The sequence below is a fragment of the Lactuca sativa genome, chromosome 1 (assembly GCF_002870075.4).
Source record: "Lactuca sativa cultivar Salinas chromosome 1, Lsat_Salinas_v11, whole genome shotgun sequence".
Taxonomy (NCBI): Eukaryota; Viridiplantae; Streptophyta; class Magnoliopsida; order Asterales; family Asteraceae; genus Lactuca; species Lactuca sativa.
Window position 1 is genome coordinate 41,677,367 of NC_056623.2, and position 16,454 is coordinate 41,693,820.

Here is a 16,454-nt window from a genome sequence, read left to right on the forward strand (position 1 = left end):
TAGTGAGTTCCCCAAAATACCGCATACAACATATACGCCACTCGAGGCTATAATACGACCTTACGGTCGATATGTCTCAGTGGGACCCTCCAGTCTCGTAGCTCGTTGGACCCTTTGGTCCGATCATAGCTCGTTGGACCCTCTGGTCCGGTCTATAACATCATACACATACATATATCACATAGCACATAAACTCATACGTAACACATAAGACCCTCTGGTCAACACATAATACCACTCTAGGTAACGTATAGTGAGAAGACTCACCTCGATGTCTCGGTAAGTATCAGACTCAATAGAAATGTGATCTAGCCTCCGCCTAATCACATAAAATAAATACTCTCATATATACAACTGTACTCAACCCTAAAAGTCAACAAGGTCAACGGTCAAACTTTGACCCGACTCGTCGAGTGCACTAGGGCGACTTGGCGAGTCTACATGTGTCCACTGACTCTCTTAGTCCCTCTCTTGGCACGTCGAGTACTTCCCCTGACTCGACGAGTTCCACCTGGCATGAATCGCGGGGCCACCCCGACTCAACTCGCCGAGTCTCAAGAAAAACTCAGCGAGTTCCAACTTGAACTCAGACTCCCCTGACTCTCCCTGACTCACCGAGTTATTCCCCAACTCGGCAATTCCACTCACTGAGTGATTAATGGGAACCTTCATACTACTCGCCGAGTCTGTTCTTCGGACTCGGCGAGTTCATGCCATGCACAAAATCTATACAACTCTTGAGGTCAGATCTGTTCCATACAATCATAGATCTGGTCTCCCCAAGCATGATAATCACGTAAAGTTCGGACCTTGGCACTCATAAAACATCTAAATGGTCCAAAATGGTGATTTAGCCCCAAAAGTGACATTCCTAGCTCATGGTTCCCAAAAGGACTCATAAAGCTCCAAGGGTTAAGGCCTCTGGACCTCTTTGGGTCCAGATCCAGAACACAAACTCGAGAAGGGACCAAATGCTTCACTTAATCTACCTCTAAAAGGGTTAGAAAACCCTAACAATAAGAATCAACACCAAAAACTGAAGAAGGTCCGAGAATAATACCTCAATACAATCTCTATGAGCTCAAAACCACCAAAATCGCACCTCCTTCAGCCTCCTCTTTCCTTGAACACTTCCTTCATGCAAAAACACCCACAAAAGGTTCAAGAATGGCCTCTCCTTCCTCACAAACGCTCTAGATCTCTTAGGGTTTCTCTCTGGGGGTTGGTGGCCGCAAATGACGGCCCTAAGACCCTTTAAATAGGTCTCATACCCTGGAAATTAGGGTTTCATTAAATAGCATGGACTCGCCGAGTCCACTCATGAACTCGCCGAGTCCAACTGTGAACTCGCATACGAATCCGCGACCATACTCGGCGAGTCTAGACGCCAACTCGCCGAGTCTCCCCTCAACACCCAAAAATAAAAGAACAAATATAATACATGGGAAACCAGATGTTACAGGAAAAATGAAAGTTTTCTATAGGCCTGTCGAAAAAAACCAAAACCCGAACTACGCACCCGACCCGTTCCGAATTCGGGTAGAATAGGTCAGGTAGATCGGGTATTGGGTATGAACATTCGGGTAATAGGTTAACCCGATTATAGTATAGGTCGGGTATAAGGTATAAATATTAATTTTCAGGTATACCCGAATACCCGAATTCGTTTTTAAAAATAATACCCAATATATTAAAATATTAGTATGCCCAATTTATAGGGTAACAGGAGGTAGGCACACTTAAAAAAACCCTTCACTTTCTTCTTATGATCAACGCAAACACACATAGAACCTCGCAGTCGCATCCTCAAACTCACAACGGATTCGACTTTCGTTAAACCCTCAACTCCAGATTTCTTCTTCCGATCCTCAAAGACGAAATTTCCAGCTTCCATCTTCGTTATATGCTGAAAATTCCTAGACTCCAACATCGATCAAAATCCCTAGTCCCCTACCTTTGACGGTTCGAGTATGCAATCACAATCACAGGTTAAAAATAATGCATCCTCTTGCTGTTGTTAATGTATAAAGGCAAATATAGAATATGTTGGTTTTGATTCACACTCTGTTTAGCTTAGGCATAACTCTACAAAACTAACGAATGGTTACAACTGAATTTTGCATAATCCATTATTATATGTTGTTAATGTATAAGGGCAACATTGATTTGCTGCAGAAAAGTATATGTTCTGGAATTGAGTGTTTAGTTTGTTTAGAATCTAGTTTGTTGAATGCTTTGAAAGAAGTTGGAATCTATTATGCTTTTTTGTTACAAGAAATGGAATGGAATTGAATTCCTTTGTATAGATGTTTGGTTTATAAAGCTGTCAAATGATTTAGAATTTAGATATTAACAATGACATAAGTGTTATTTATTGATTTCTTATCCATGAAAAGATTTAGAATTTGACATATTACATGTTTGTTTCTTTAAACTTTTTTTTGCTATTTTCTATTGTCTGTTTTTTTAACTGTTTTTGGTTTATTTTTTCTTAACTTTTTTTAATATATTTTTAGATGTCTGAAACGAATGAATATATTGAAGATGAGACGATTAACCTTGAAAGCCTAACCAATGATCCAGTATCGGTAGTAAATGAGACACAACCTGAAAAGTACAAACTCGATTACCCAAAACACAAGAACCCGAAATAGGTTGGGTATCGGGTATTATTATTTTGAAGAAAAACCCGAACTACCCGACCCGTTCTACCCGAAAACCCAAAAATTTTACCCGATCAACACCCTAGTTTTCTAATTTTAAATATATACTATAAATTGACTTTTGTAAATTGTAACTTTCTACTGAACTTTGTAGGCATTGTAGAAAAAAAATTGATTGAGTTGTATAGAATATAGAAAAATAATATGACGATCTATTAAACTTCATGAAATTCAATACATTGCGGATGCCATTACCATGCACCTAAAAAGCTCATAGAATCTTCAATATTTGAAAATTTAGAATAATACTTCTTTGGAACATGTAACAAACTTATAATACATACCTTTTACAATAATTTCACACAAGATTTTGTCTCACACAGTTTGTTTACAACTAAAAAAAATAATTAAAAATGCTGTCGTACAAGATTGTTTATCGAAAAGTTTGCTTATCTTTTTATCTTTTTTGGAAATTGAAGGCTCTAATGCAGTAGGCAAAGATGAACCCGAAAAACAGAACCAGTCCAATATGCACTCCGGCGATGGCGGGCAGGAAATCATGCTTGTAACCAAAATACCGACGCAAGTAACCTTTCACTGTCTCACCACTCGTAAGCCTGTCGTCGAAGTCCCCAAACTGAGATATAACCATTCCGTAGAGGGTCCAGGCCAATGGGTTCCCCCAATAGTACCATCTCCACCACACCGGAATCCTCTGTAAAAACGGCAAAAGATCGTATTATATCAGAAGGTGCAAATGCAATTATTGAAGAGTTATAACGAATGTAAACAACAATGAGTAACTTACGGGTCTTGGAATGACGAATCCTGAAAAGACGTTGAAAAGTCCGTAAAACGAGGCAGCGATGATGGCAGCGATGTTGGCATTTGGCGTAATGGCGACCGTCATCATACCGTAATATGTCATGTAGAGTAAAGAGCAGAACTGGAAGAACAAGTACCAGAAGAACTTGGCTGCTGTCCAGTCGAATCCAATCATGGCGTACACTATAATACTATACACTGCACTTTGTGCGAAAACGTATGGGATTTCAACCAGAACCTGCAAAATTTGTAAGAATGTAAGAATATCTGGATTTGAAAATGTAAGTCTCTGTAACGAAGAATTGTATGTGTAATGATGTTAGATTTAGTACGTACCTGAGCTAAGGCGTATGGCAAAGCAGAATACATTCCGGCAGCTCGTTCTCTGTAAAATACAGTGCGTTCGATATCTACAACTGGTTGCACCGCCGATGCGTTTTGGATAGCCAGGAAGAGGGTTGCCGCATAAATTGAACCTATTGCGTTAGTTAACTCCCGTTGGGTGTTCCTGAATATGTTTTGATCAAGATTAGTACAACGAAAGATCGGATTAATTTCATAAATTTAGGGAATTAGGGTTTTACTTTTTGCTACCGAGATCCCAGAACATGGTACCGAACATGACGGCGATGAAGGTGGTGAAGGCAAAACGAACAGCAGTGTAAGGAGGGTTTCTCCAGTAGGACAAACGTTGTTTCCATAAACAAGCCATACATTGAACAAGGAATGACTGCGAGTATTGTGTCGGGAAATACAGATCGTTTGTTCCGGGACGTGGGACGCTTAATTCAGCGATAAGTGCTTTGTTTCTCCTGTAAAGATCCGAGTTCTGGTAGATTTCGGTGAAATCGACCCCTAAAGCCATTTCTTGTGCTGAAGCACTGACCTCCAACATCCATGTCGCAGGGTTATATCCGTCTTTTATCTTACTTATCCCATTAATATCCTCGAAATACTTGATCAACTCACAAGAATGGCGACCGACAGGTCCTACGTATAATTCTTGTCCTCCTCGTTTCATTAAGAACAACTGCAATTAAACCGATTGTTTTATTAATCACTGACCACTACGGAAATACTAATCATTTGTAATAGCCAATTATGTGCACATGACTTTCTTTGTTACCTCATCAAAAGCTTCAAAGATATCGATGCTGGGTTGATGAATGGTGCACACAACTGTTCTTCCTGTGTCGACAGTGTTCCTAACAGTTCTCATGACAATAGCAGCAGCTCGAGCATCAAGTCCTGAAGTTGGCTCATCCATGAAGATTATAGACGGATTGGCTACAAGCTCAACAGCAATAGTCAACCGCTTTCTTTGTTCAGTCGATAGCCCATTGACACCTGGCAACCCGACCAACGCGTCTCTTAATGGGTTCAGCTCCACCAGATCCATAACCTCATCAACAAAACTCTGTGAACAACATCAAATTTTGCCATATGTAAACAAAAACGAATCTTTAAATGTCGACCAATATTGTGATGTACACGAACCTTTCGGGTTTGCTCGTCAACATCTGTAGCCAGCCTTAGCCAGGCAGAATAAAGCAAAGACTCGTAAACGGTCACTTGAGGCGAGTGGATGTCGTTTTGCTCACAGTAACCAGAAATTCGGGCAAAAGTTTCTTGTTTCTTTGGATAACCGGAAATCCTAACATCACCTTCAATATAACCACCGGTTTTTCTTCCAGCCAAAACATCCATCAGAGTTGTTTTTCCAGCACCACTGACTCCCATCAGAGCTGTAAGAACACCAGGTCGGAAAGCTCCACTCACACCTTTAAGCAGCAGTAATCTGTCTTCACTCACCCCTTGCTCTTTCATTTCCTACAACATTTATCATCATCATCATCATATTAGTTTATTAACACAATCACATTTCACTCAAAACGATTTTCTGAGTGTTGATAGTAAAGGGTTTTCTACCTGTGGCATATCAACAGAGTATTTGACATCATTAAAGGTCATTGAATGTGGTTCAAATGGAAGGATCATTCCTTTCTTCTTGGTGTGAGTGGCATCATCTCCTGTTGTCATGGCTGACAATTCAACTTCTGTGTCATTATCAGCATGTGCTGCATTGGACTGACTTTTCCCGAATGCTGCAGGGTTTAAAAAATGTTACAAAATGAAGCATTTTTATTATAAATAGTACTCTCTGAAAATGGAAAATCAAAGATGGAGATACTCACGGCCAAGGATAGCCAGAGACAAAGCAAAACACAAGTTCAAGACAAGAATGAATCCCAACAAGGCCGCGATTGAAATCCAGTACCAATAAGCTTCCGCATAGAACCCTCCAGATGTGATAATAATTTTTCCTAATGTGGTGCCATTCAATGGCTATAACACCAAAAACATTTATAAAAACAAGCCTCATGATACATCCATATATTAACACATACAAATCATATTTCCTAGACTTACTGCTTTCCATTGATGCCCAAGAAATTCGTTCACAACAATTCCGTTCATGGCGTACATCAGTGGGGATGACCAGTAACCCCACAACCACCATTTCTTTACATCCTCTTCAAAAACAAAAAAAAAAATGTTAGTTGACAATAATAAGCAAATCAATGGTCATTTCGGTGCGTTTGTTAAGTAATTATTACCTCTAACAATAACAAAGCCACCCAAAGCAAAGATTAAAAGTAGCGCGAATGAACCAAATGTGTTTGCAACAATCATATTTCGACCCAATGCTCCAATGAACCGAAACATTCCAGAAGACATCTGGTTAACAAGCAACAGAATAAGGTACTGCTTGAAGAATCTGCAAATTAAGCATATGCAAATCAGAAAATATGATTTTACAATATCTAATTGGTATTTTTTTTTAAAATATAGTTACATACCTTGCGATATTAGGATCGAACCCCACTACATAATATGTGAGAATCGTCCAAAGAGCAGCTTCGATAAAAGAAATGGGAATCTTGACGATCCAGGCGGGCAGAGCATAAGACCACGAAGGGTAAAATAGGTAGTCCCTTTGTTTGTAGTATACGGGAAGCTTTGCAATTGTCATTGATATTTCAGACAACCCATTAAAGGTGATCATAATAATACCAAAGAAAAGAGCACCCACATATATCCCCCCATCTTCGGTAGTACGTCTATGCATCTCGGTTCGGAAAAACAGAGTCAAAGTGATGAACGACAACACAAGTAGCTGAAACAAAGCAAAACATCATAAAGTTTGTTAAAAATTTAAGCACTAGACAAACTTTTTTAAGGCTTTTCCTGATGCTGAGGATGTGAAAAGTATTTCCATCTTTCACACAAACGAGTGATTGTTTTTTGTCCTATTGCATGGGTCACATTTGTTGGTGGGACAAAAGATTTTAATTATTTGTCCTATGTGATCCCAGTCCAATGCATGCCAAAAGCATCATAAGGCCGTTTATATTATCATATGGAACAAACAGGGGCCAAAAAGATGTTTTTTTAGCGAAATACTACACTCACTTGGAATAACTTGAAGATATAAATGAAAGAATTTCTCTTCATGAGCAATATTTCTCTATCGACACAAGCCTTCAAGAGCTCCTTTTTATTTAAACCGTATTTTTCGGTTGTAAGCGCAGCAGGGTGGCTTTTTGTTTTGTCATAAATTGTCGTAATATCTTCTCTCATTTTCCTTCCAACATGAAACGATTCGTAAGCCTCAGCAAATTCTTTAGCTGTCACAAACCTATAAGGCTGCTCTCTTCTCATCCAGTATTGCTTTTGATCTTTCTTTGATGTCACCTGTAAACCAAATTTGTTAATAATTATTGAATACAAAAGATCATCATGGTTATAATTAAAATCATCATAATTCGGGTGTGCTTACTTCCTGCAAGAAATCAGCAACCCCTTTCCTCTCGGGGCATTTGAATCCCAAAGATTCGAAAAACTCGAGCACATGTTCACGTGGGCCTTGATACACGATCTTCCCATCAGTCAAGAGAATGATGTCATCGAACAAGTCATATGTTTCGGGTGCCGGCTGAAGGAGAGAAATGACGGCTGTTCCTTCTAGAATGTGTAGCATCTGCTTAAGTGATTTCACGATTTGGAAAGTTGTAGAACTATCCAAACCAGTAGATATCTCGTCCATAAGAAGAACCTTTGATGGTCCCACAATCATTTCACCTGTTGTCACACGCTTCTTTTGGCCACCGGAAATACCCCTTACCATTTGATCCCCAACCATCGTATCAGCACAGATGTCCAACCCCAATAACTATAACATATAATGTTTTATATTAGATCATGAAATGAGGGTAGTGGAGTACTATACGTCCTAATTCTTTTTTGTTTGCATGTATTTATCATTGTGAGCTCACGTTTCATATCTAACCTCCCATTTACCTCATTCATATGTGGTATGTGGGTGGTATTGTTGTTAGATCTCGACCGTTTTCATTCCCATTTTGTTATATGTAATTAACGTAATGTTGTATATTATCTTACCTTGAGAGTATAATCTGTTACCACACTAGCTTCTTGTCCTGCTACTGCTGCAGCCTAAATAATAAGAAAATAATCATAAGATTTCGGTAGTTTTCTCAATAAAAGATATTCTTGGGAACACGTTAATTACCTTCATGTAGATATCGATGTCAGGATCGGGTTTAATATTTGCGTCTTTTTCTCTTCTTGACAACTCTGCCAACATCTCTGTAATTCAACATTATTAACCTTTCGTGAAAAATGATTTATTTTATTTCATATATTGCAACACCATGGGAAATGAAACTAACCGTAACGTGATCCAACCCCTTGGCATCTTGCTGAGAAAGCCAAGGTTTCTCTGACAGTCATTTCTCCAATATGAACATCGTTTTGACTGATATAAGCAGCCGTTCTTTCGGGTACAAACTCATGCAATTCATGCCCGTTATATGTCACCTTTCCCGAGTTCTGCATTTATACATTGTAACTTTAGGATAACATAGAAATCTCAAATTGGTACTTCTAGAGAAGAAGCCATCGACAGGGTCAAAAGGGTAAAACTTAAAAACTTAACTAAACGTAAAATTAAGGATCAAAGGATCAACATATTCAAATAATTACAACCAACTAAACCGTTTCATTTAAAAACATGACTATTATGTTAACAATATAGTCTTTATAATCACATTTTATATAATAGTTAGTTATATAATTTTAAACAATACACAAAAGGTATTAGTGAGCCAACCCGAATTGGTACTACCCATCTTGACCCTCGTTATAAATTATCCACGAACATTTTACGAAAGGAGTTTTGACTTTTTTTTGACCATCGAATTCTCAAAATTAATTCGATTTAACCATTCACATTAAATTGGACCATATATAAATTCTGAATTTTGACTCATTTTGCCCCTTACGATCTCATATAGATCGGTTACTTGGTTCCCTACTTGTGTGACATCATAAATTAGAAACTGAACTTCTAATCATGCAAAATTAGACCTAAAACTCCGACTATTTATTTTTTATATTAAAACTAAACTCGGTTTAAAGTTTTTTTTTTTTTTTAATATTTTTATTATTCTTATAAGTTTACACCAAAACTAATAAATTATGTAAGCATTTATATGTAAATCTATTTATTATAATTTAATAACAAACAACTTATATCGGTTGAAAACGTATATTGTTGTTATTATCATGTATAAATTTATTTAACATTTTTTTTTATATTAAGCCTACCAATTATTTAAAATTGAGTAAATTACATATTTAAGCCCTCGATATATTTATATTTGGAATTTTCGTCCTAACTTTTTTTTCTTTATATTTTTTTTCATTCTTTTGAAGTTATATATATTTTTTTCATTTACTTGAATCAAAATAAAAAAAATAGAAAAATCATAAATAACCAAATTATAAAAAATAGAAAAAAAAAACTCAAAAGCCAAAACTTTAATATACTCTAATATATTCACACTTTACATTTTTTTTAAAAAATGTCACAAAAGTTTATCAAAGTAAAACACAAATAAATTAAGAAAATTAAAAAAGTTGAAGAAAAACAAAAATAAAACTTACAACCGAGTTTAGTTTTGACTAAAAAAATAAAAAATAAAAATAAAAATAAACAAACTTAAAACCGAGTATAGTTTTAATTAAAAAAAATAAAAAAATAAAATAATAAAATAAAATTAGAGTTTGGGGTCGAATTTAGCATGATCATAAGTTCATGGTCTAATTTAAGATGTCACGTAGGTAGGAGAACCGGATCACCGGATACAAAAGGTCGTAAGAAGCAAAACGAGTCAAATTTTTTAATGGTTAAATCAAGTTAATTTTAAAACTTCGGTGGTCGAAAAAGTCTTTTAAAAAAAACAACCCAATGACTATTTTACCACCTCTTTTTTCTCCAATGGATTAAAGGACTAAAAGTTGCTGAAAATGTTTTCAAATGCTTACAACTCTCCATCATTTTGTAAATATCTTATTAATTAATACTATAATTATGTAATCATATTTAACCTATTAAATGTTTATAGACTCCAAGAAAATAGACAAAAACATGTTTGTCGTTTCTTTTTTTGAGCGGTAGGAGACAAAATAAAATGTTTGTTAGTCAAACTAATGCAACCCAATCCACTTTAACATGTTACCACCAACTTGACTAATCCACCCATTTTGAAACCTTGAGGATTGAAAAAATACCTTAAGCTCCTTTGCGAGCTTCCCACCCAAGGCTAACAAGAGCGTTGTCTTCCCCGAGCTTGGAGGACCCAAAAGTAATGTCATTCTACAAACACATTTACATCAAATTAATTTTGAGTACAAAAATTGGATCTTGATACTAATAAAACAATCAAAAGACAACCAAATTCTTCATTCTAATCTCACCTGCTAGGTTTAACAACACCACTAACATCATCAAGGATAGTTATATGCTTTTTCGAATTCGGAAGTAGATGGAACATGCTCAAGAACCCCTACAGAACATAAACATAAACCAGAATTAGGTAAGATTTTGAAATTTGTAGAAAGTATTTGTGCATTTTGAGTGTAGGAATAATAGTTTACAATCTGGTTTTAACTTTGCAAAAGTTTCGTTTAGGGTAATACGGACAAAGCTGGTTAAAATTACGGTCCATATTAACATGAACTTTTTTGTGTAAAGTTCAATCCTTTTCTAGGCGATTTTCAATATTACTGACCAAATTAAAAATTCGATAAAATTCGTTGTTAGTTTTTATTTACAGTTACCGTGTAAATAAAATGAATATTAAATTTGGAAAACTACAATAAAAAAATGAAACATTTTTTTGATTCGTGTTGCTTACCTCAAAAAAATCAATGTGAAAGTTAATGAAACTTGGTAAAGCTCTGCTGCCTGTGTTAACATCTGCCTCCACGGTCAAATGTTCAAATTTGACTTCAATTGTTGGCAAATCAATCCCAACCCTATAATATTATATATCAAAAATTAGTTTACTAGTTATTTATAAAATTTTAAATATTAGAAGTCACAAGATGAAAAAGGCGAAATAATAATTGAGGCACCGGAAAGTGAGCTATAGGAATGAAACAAAATAAATAAATAATAAAAGTACGGTTAAGGGGATCATTTGTTTTTAATTTTTGGAAAGAATAGTCCATAATACACCCATGTCAAACATCCTTTTAAATTATATATTTGATCCTTCGTTTTTAATTTTTGGAATATAATAGCTAATATATTTATCAAAACAAAGTCTTTAATGCATGTTATGGTCAAGATTAACTATTAATACATCAACGGTTCGAATCACTTCACGGATCAATTTAACTGTAGATATACACGGTGAACGTTTCAAAGTCAGCCAACCCTATATTTTCAAGATTGGATTGTATCTTATAATATTTTTATAATCATAACTTTATAAAAGTAATTAATAAATTTATTTTTAAAAGAACCCACCCCATTACCACTTAAAAGTTCGTTATCTTTGACTGAACGTAATTTTGATCCATTTATCTACAATAGTTGATTTATGTTGTATTTTAATGTGTTTATCAAATGAATGAAATAAATATGACAAATTGTATAAAAATACTAAGTTTATATAAATTCTTGATCATTTTTTCTCAATTAAGTCACTAAATTTATAACTTTTTTACAAGGTTATCAATCAATTTATTTGCTTCAAGTGTCATTTATTATGTAAACAAAAAACTGATGTAACTTTTACATTTGATCCTAGTTTAGAAACATTTTTGTTAAATTAAACCTTTATATAGATATGTACTCAATTCCCTTTATTTCTCCTTTTTTTTCTTCTTTCGAAACATCACGATTTTGTGTAATGACTTCACAAGGTCGTTCAATCTCAGAGTGGTGTAAGCAAGACAAAAAAAACTTTTCTTGAGGAGATGTTAATAACATTTTTTGCCTTTATTATACCACTCTGGGTTGATGAACCACATGAGCGACTTTGAAAAACCATTGAATAAAATCGTGATGCTTAAGAGAAAAACAAAATAAATAAATCAAGGAAAATAGGTACAAATCTACTTAAAAGTTCAATCTAACTCAAAATGTTTGCTAACTAAATCATACCTGGAAGTGACATTAATTGTTTGTCTAATCAACATGTGAGAAACATGAAACATCTAAAGTAAATCAATTGATTAGTTAAATTTACAATAAAATTATAAACTCGGTGACTTAATTAAGGAAAAAATAAACACGATGTTAAAATCTAAATTTTATATAAATTTAGTATGTTTTATTTAATTTATCCAAACAGATATACATAAGTTAGTTAAAAAGACAAAGGTCGAAAGCAACTCAAACGTACGTTTATATATATAAATGGCTACCACCTTATATTGTTGTAGTAGAAGTAGATTATGATATCAATAATACAATTTTTCTAATTATATCCACAACTTAACCCTTTCGTCAACCAAAATATATACAAATGCTTTAATTCCTTCTCGACTATATTTATTTCAACCACAATGACCATATTTAGTCCAATATTTATAATTTTTAGAAAGAAAAAAAAAACAATTAGAAATGTATTAGACTGTTAATTGTTAAACTCATTTCGACATTTTTTTTTTTTTTTTTGATAAAGAGATCGAGCATTACCGGTCAATTCTGTGCCTGAGCTTCAACAAGAACTTCTCATTATCTTCATCAGCCACCCTCACTAGTCTGTCAAGCAAATGCTGTCTCTGTTCAAATCCAAGATCATTGACATCAACTTCATTAGAAGGTCCTGTTGATCCAAACAGCAAACCTTTCCTTAATCGATCAAAAGTCGGTAGCTTCTCAAGTGAAGCCCATTTAAGAGCCTCTTCATCATCTTCTTCACGAGAAGATCTCGAAAACACATCCATGCCAGAATTCCTCCATACAGAAGTACTTCCAGATCTTAAACTCGATGTTCTTCCACTCGTTGCCCTTAAACTCGCTAACCTTATACTACTACTAGCTTTATATATATCACCCCCATCCATTTTCACCACGAAATCAACTAACCCCAATCAAAACCCCTCAACTTTTGCAAAAACGACACAATATGTTTGATCCCTTGAAAGAAAAAAAGCTAAAAAACTTTGTGGGTGTTTCAAGAAACCCTTGAATCACCTCAAAATCGATAAGGGCATTGAGCTTTCAAATTCCTCAAAAACGACTGAAATCGAAATGGGTATAGAGAAATCGTGGAGAAAAGCATGGACTTATGTGAAATGAAAATGGCGGTTTAGCGTTTTTACAGTCGGGTGTTGGAAGAACTGTTTGGAGGCTTGAATGCTTGATTATGGATGCAAAGAAATAAAGGATTGTTTATATATATATATAAGGGAACGCGAATGGTGTACATGAGAATTAAATCATTAAGTTGTATTTATTAATAAAGCTAATCTCGTGATTGACAATATCATATGAGGTATAAATGACCGGCCAATATTATAAGTCGGAACATATTTAAAAAGCCAACATCAAAATACAAAAAAAAAAAAAGGGGGGTAAATTACACGGATGGTCCTGTGGTTTAAGTTAGTCTTCATGGTTGGTCCCTAACAATTATTTTTCATTCGAACCATCCTTATTGTTTGCTTTTGTTGGGCATCTGGTCCCTGATCGATATAGAAAGACAGTTATACCCTTCTTATTTTATTTTTACTTTATTTTTATAATAAAATATAATACAAATATGGCCCACCCTTACCCCTTATTTCTTCCATTTTTTCCGTCTTTCTTCTTAAACATCAAAACCTCAAATATGATCAAATCTTTAACTCAAATCCTCTGCCAGTAATGAAATCCAGACTAATCCATTCAAACCTAAACATTAAACAAATCAAATATATAAAGACAAATTAAAGCAGCATCAAATCAAAATTCACAAATGTTTTTCGAAACCAAAAAAATGATAGCCACTTGCGTTTTAATGCCAAACAATTAGAAGCATTCTTGGGTTTCTTTTAAGGATGTTTCTGTTTCACATCCTAAAATACAAAGTCGATGATCTTTTAAGAACCTACAACTCAATCCAAAGGAACTTATTCCCAAATCCATGTGTTTTAGTTTAAAGATGATTAAGAGAAGCTTTCTCGATGTTTTAGTGTTTTTAACTCAGTAAGGAGAATCCCCATTTCAAAGATTCAATATTGACTTTCAATGTATTCACATCCAACGATGAACCAAAACCAGACAGAAATCACCAAATTATTCTTGCGTAAGGCAAAATTGTTCCAGAACTAAACCAAATCAGTACCAGATTTTCGATGAATGAGGGGTTTACAGGCAGCGGCGACGGCGGAAAAGACGACCGAACCAAAAGGGGGTGGCGAAGATCTATCTGAAAAAGGGAACCAGGTAGGTCAAACACATTTTTTGACAGAATCGTGTCCAAGTCAACTTGATTAGGATTCAAATGAGAAGAATTCAAAGCTATTGCATTAGATGTTTATATAAGTGATTGATTTCTTGAATGGATTTGATTTCTTGAATGGTTTTAATCTCTTGAATTGATTTTTGAGTTTGTTTTAAGGATTTCTGTAACATACACGTTCAGTTATCGTGTATTGTAAATTATAAAAGTGAATAATATTACAAAATATTATGTGAATTTTAATGTTGAGTTCTAACAGATCGTTTTTACTAGAAATGAAGTAAAACTATGCTTAGAATCATTCAGAAAGTATTGGAAGTCTTATGAGATTCCAATCAAATGTCAAATGGTGAAATTTAACGAAAATATAAAATTTGAAATAAGTAAAATTTTATTATTGAAAGTTGTAGATAATCTCGTTAGAAACATTTAGGCGAAAACCTCATCGAAATCCGAGTTATAACGAAGAAGTTATGACCAATCGAAGATCCGCGACAAAACCGGCACGGCGCCGAATGACGTAAAAAGTGAGTTTTTGATAAACTACTTTTTAGCCTTAGTGATCTAAATGAAAGTCGTAGTATTTGTTAAACCAAGAATTTTCATAAAAAGAACGCCAAAATCTGACTTCGTATGAGGAAGTTATGATTTTTCTAAGTTGCAGCTTAGCAATAGACAGCTAAAAACTCGAATTTTAGATCGAGTGATTTTTAGCCGATACAACCTAAACGAGAATTGAAGGTCTCGTCATTAGTAGTATAACGGTAAAAAGACTGACGAAAACGGACGTCGGATAAAAAAGTTATGAATTTTTAACGGATTTTCCACTCTCGGTTTGTTAAAAATAATAATATTAAAAATAAAATCAAAATTAGCCGAGGAAGTCTAAACGAAAGTTGTAGAATATATTCCCGCCTATGCGTGCATATAAAGAACGTCAAAAACGGAGCCCGTATGCGATAGTTATGGATTTTAGAAGATTTGGGCTCATTTTCTGAGGAATCTCGCAAGGATAAGGTCTGGAATATGCCACGTCATCGGATCCTCGCATGCATACCTCATGCCCGACATGCGTGTCGCTTGCTTATTTGACCGAAAATGTGGTCCAATGGCCTTCCGACGCGCCTCGCTTCTGATTCCGCCCCGTGTCCGAAGTGTTGGACCAATCCGAAGCCGACACGTACCCATCTCGCATCCGAGCCTCGCCCCTTCTGCCATGTGTTTCGAACCTTGTAGCCACCTTCCCCCTTCTTCTTGCTTTGGATCCGAGGCTCGCACCTATATAAAGGGTGCGATACCTCCCGGTTTTTGTTGGAATTTTTGCAACTTTTCACCCCTAATTTCATATTTCTACTACCACTTCCCACGAAGCCCCGATATTATTTTCAACACCCAAAATACGTCTCGAAGTGCCCGAGAAGCCCGAGAAATTTATCTTTTCAGTTTGAAGCTCTACCTTTGTAGAGCCCAGTTTTCAATAAATCTTCCGGTTTTCAACGAAGAAAGTCATATTTAGAGCCAAAGTGTTGCCCAAATTAATATTTTAACCCCAGGTTATTTCACAGTGAGTTTAATATATAGGATCAATTGTGTGTTGTGTGTTATATGTGCTATGTGCTTTTCAGTGTTATTATACTGGGTTATTTTCCCGTGTTATTTTTATTCGCTATTTTTAATAGCAAAGAAATACCTTTGACCATTTGATCAGTGAAAGGACTTAGATTCACATTGGTACTGGTATGTAGCCTCTGGCCATGTAGAACATGTCTCCGTAAGAGAATGATTTCTATTCTATGGTATTGGCAGAAGGTTAGACAGGGCTATAAGCCTGAAATCTACCAAAATGTTAATCCGAAGTTGTATGTCTTTTGTGCCATTTGGGCCAAAGCTTTATTGATGTATATCAAGTATGGAAATTGTTATGTCTCATTGATTGTATATCTTTGAATCAAATCAATGATTGATATGGAAAGTTTGTCACATGATTCACATATGCCCTTGTTGTTCCTTGTTCCTCTTTGCTTCTGCCATATTGAAGTATATATATGGCATAACATTATATTGTATCTATTATTGAACTCACTAAGCGTCACCGCTTACCCTCTCAATGTTTAACAAATTGCAGGAGATAAGCATCCAA

At 35.2% G+C, this 16,454-nt stretch overlaps 1 protein-coding gene across 1 annotated transcript; it reads right to left on the minus strand.

The window, feature by feature from the left end:
• Positions 1-2,939: 2,939 nt before the first annotated feature.
• LOC111909435 (pleiotropic drug resistance protein 1) lies at positions 2,940-13,320 on the minus strand. The gene is made up of 20 exons (XM_023905255.3): positions 12,565-13,320; positions 10,772-10,892; positions 10,332-10,420; positions 10,146-10,230; positions 8,243-8,402; positions 8,083-8,159; positions 7,953-8,006; positions 7,330-7,722; positions 6,963-7,244; positions 6,350-6,666; positions 6,107-6,267; positions 5,919-6,022; positions 5,684-5,834; positions 5,418-5,593; positions 4,986-5,318; positions 4,615-4,905; positions 4,073-4,518; positions 3,825-3,996; positions 3,472-3,726; positions 2,940-3,378 (listed from the first exon to the last, which is right to left on the minus strand). The coding sequence occupies exons 1-20, from the start codon at positions 12,933-12,935 to the stop codon at positions 3,121-3,123; spliced, it is 4,296 nt and encodes a 1,431-aa protein (XP_023761023.1). The 5' UTR covers positions 12,936-13,320; the 3' UTR covers positions 2,940-3,120.
• Between the last annotated feature and the right edge of the window lie 3,134 nt (positions 13,321-16,454).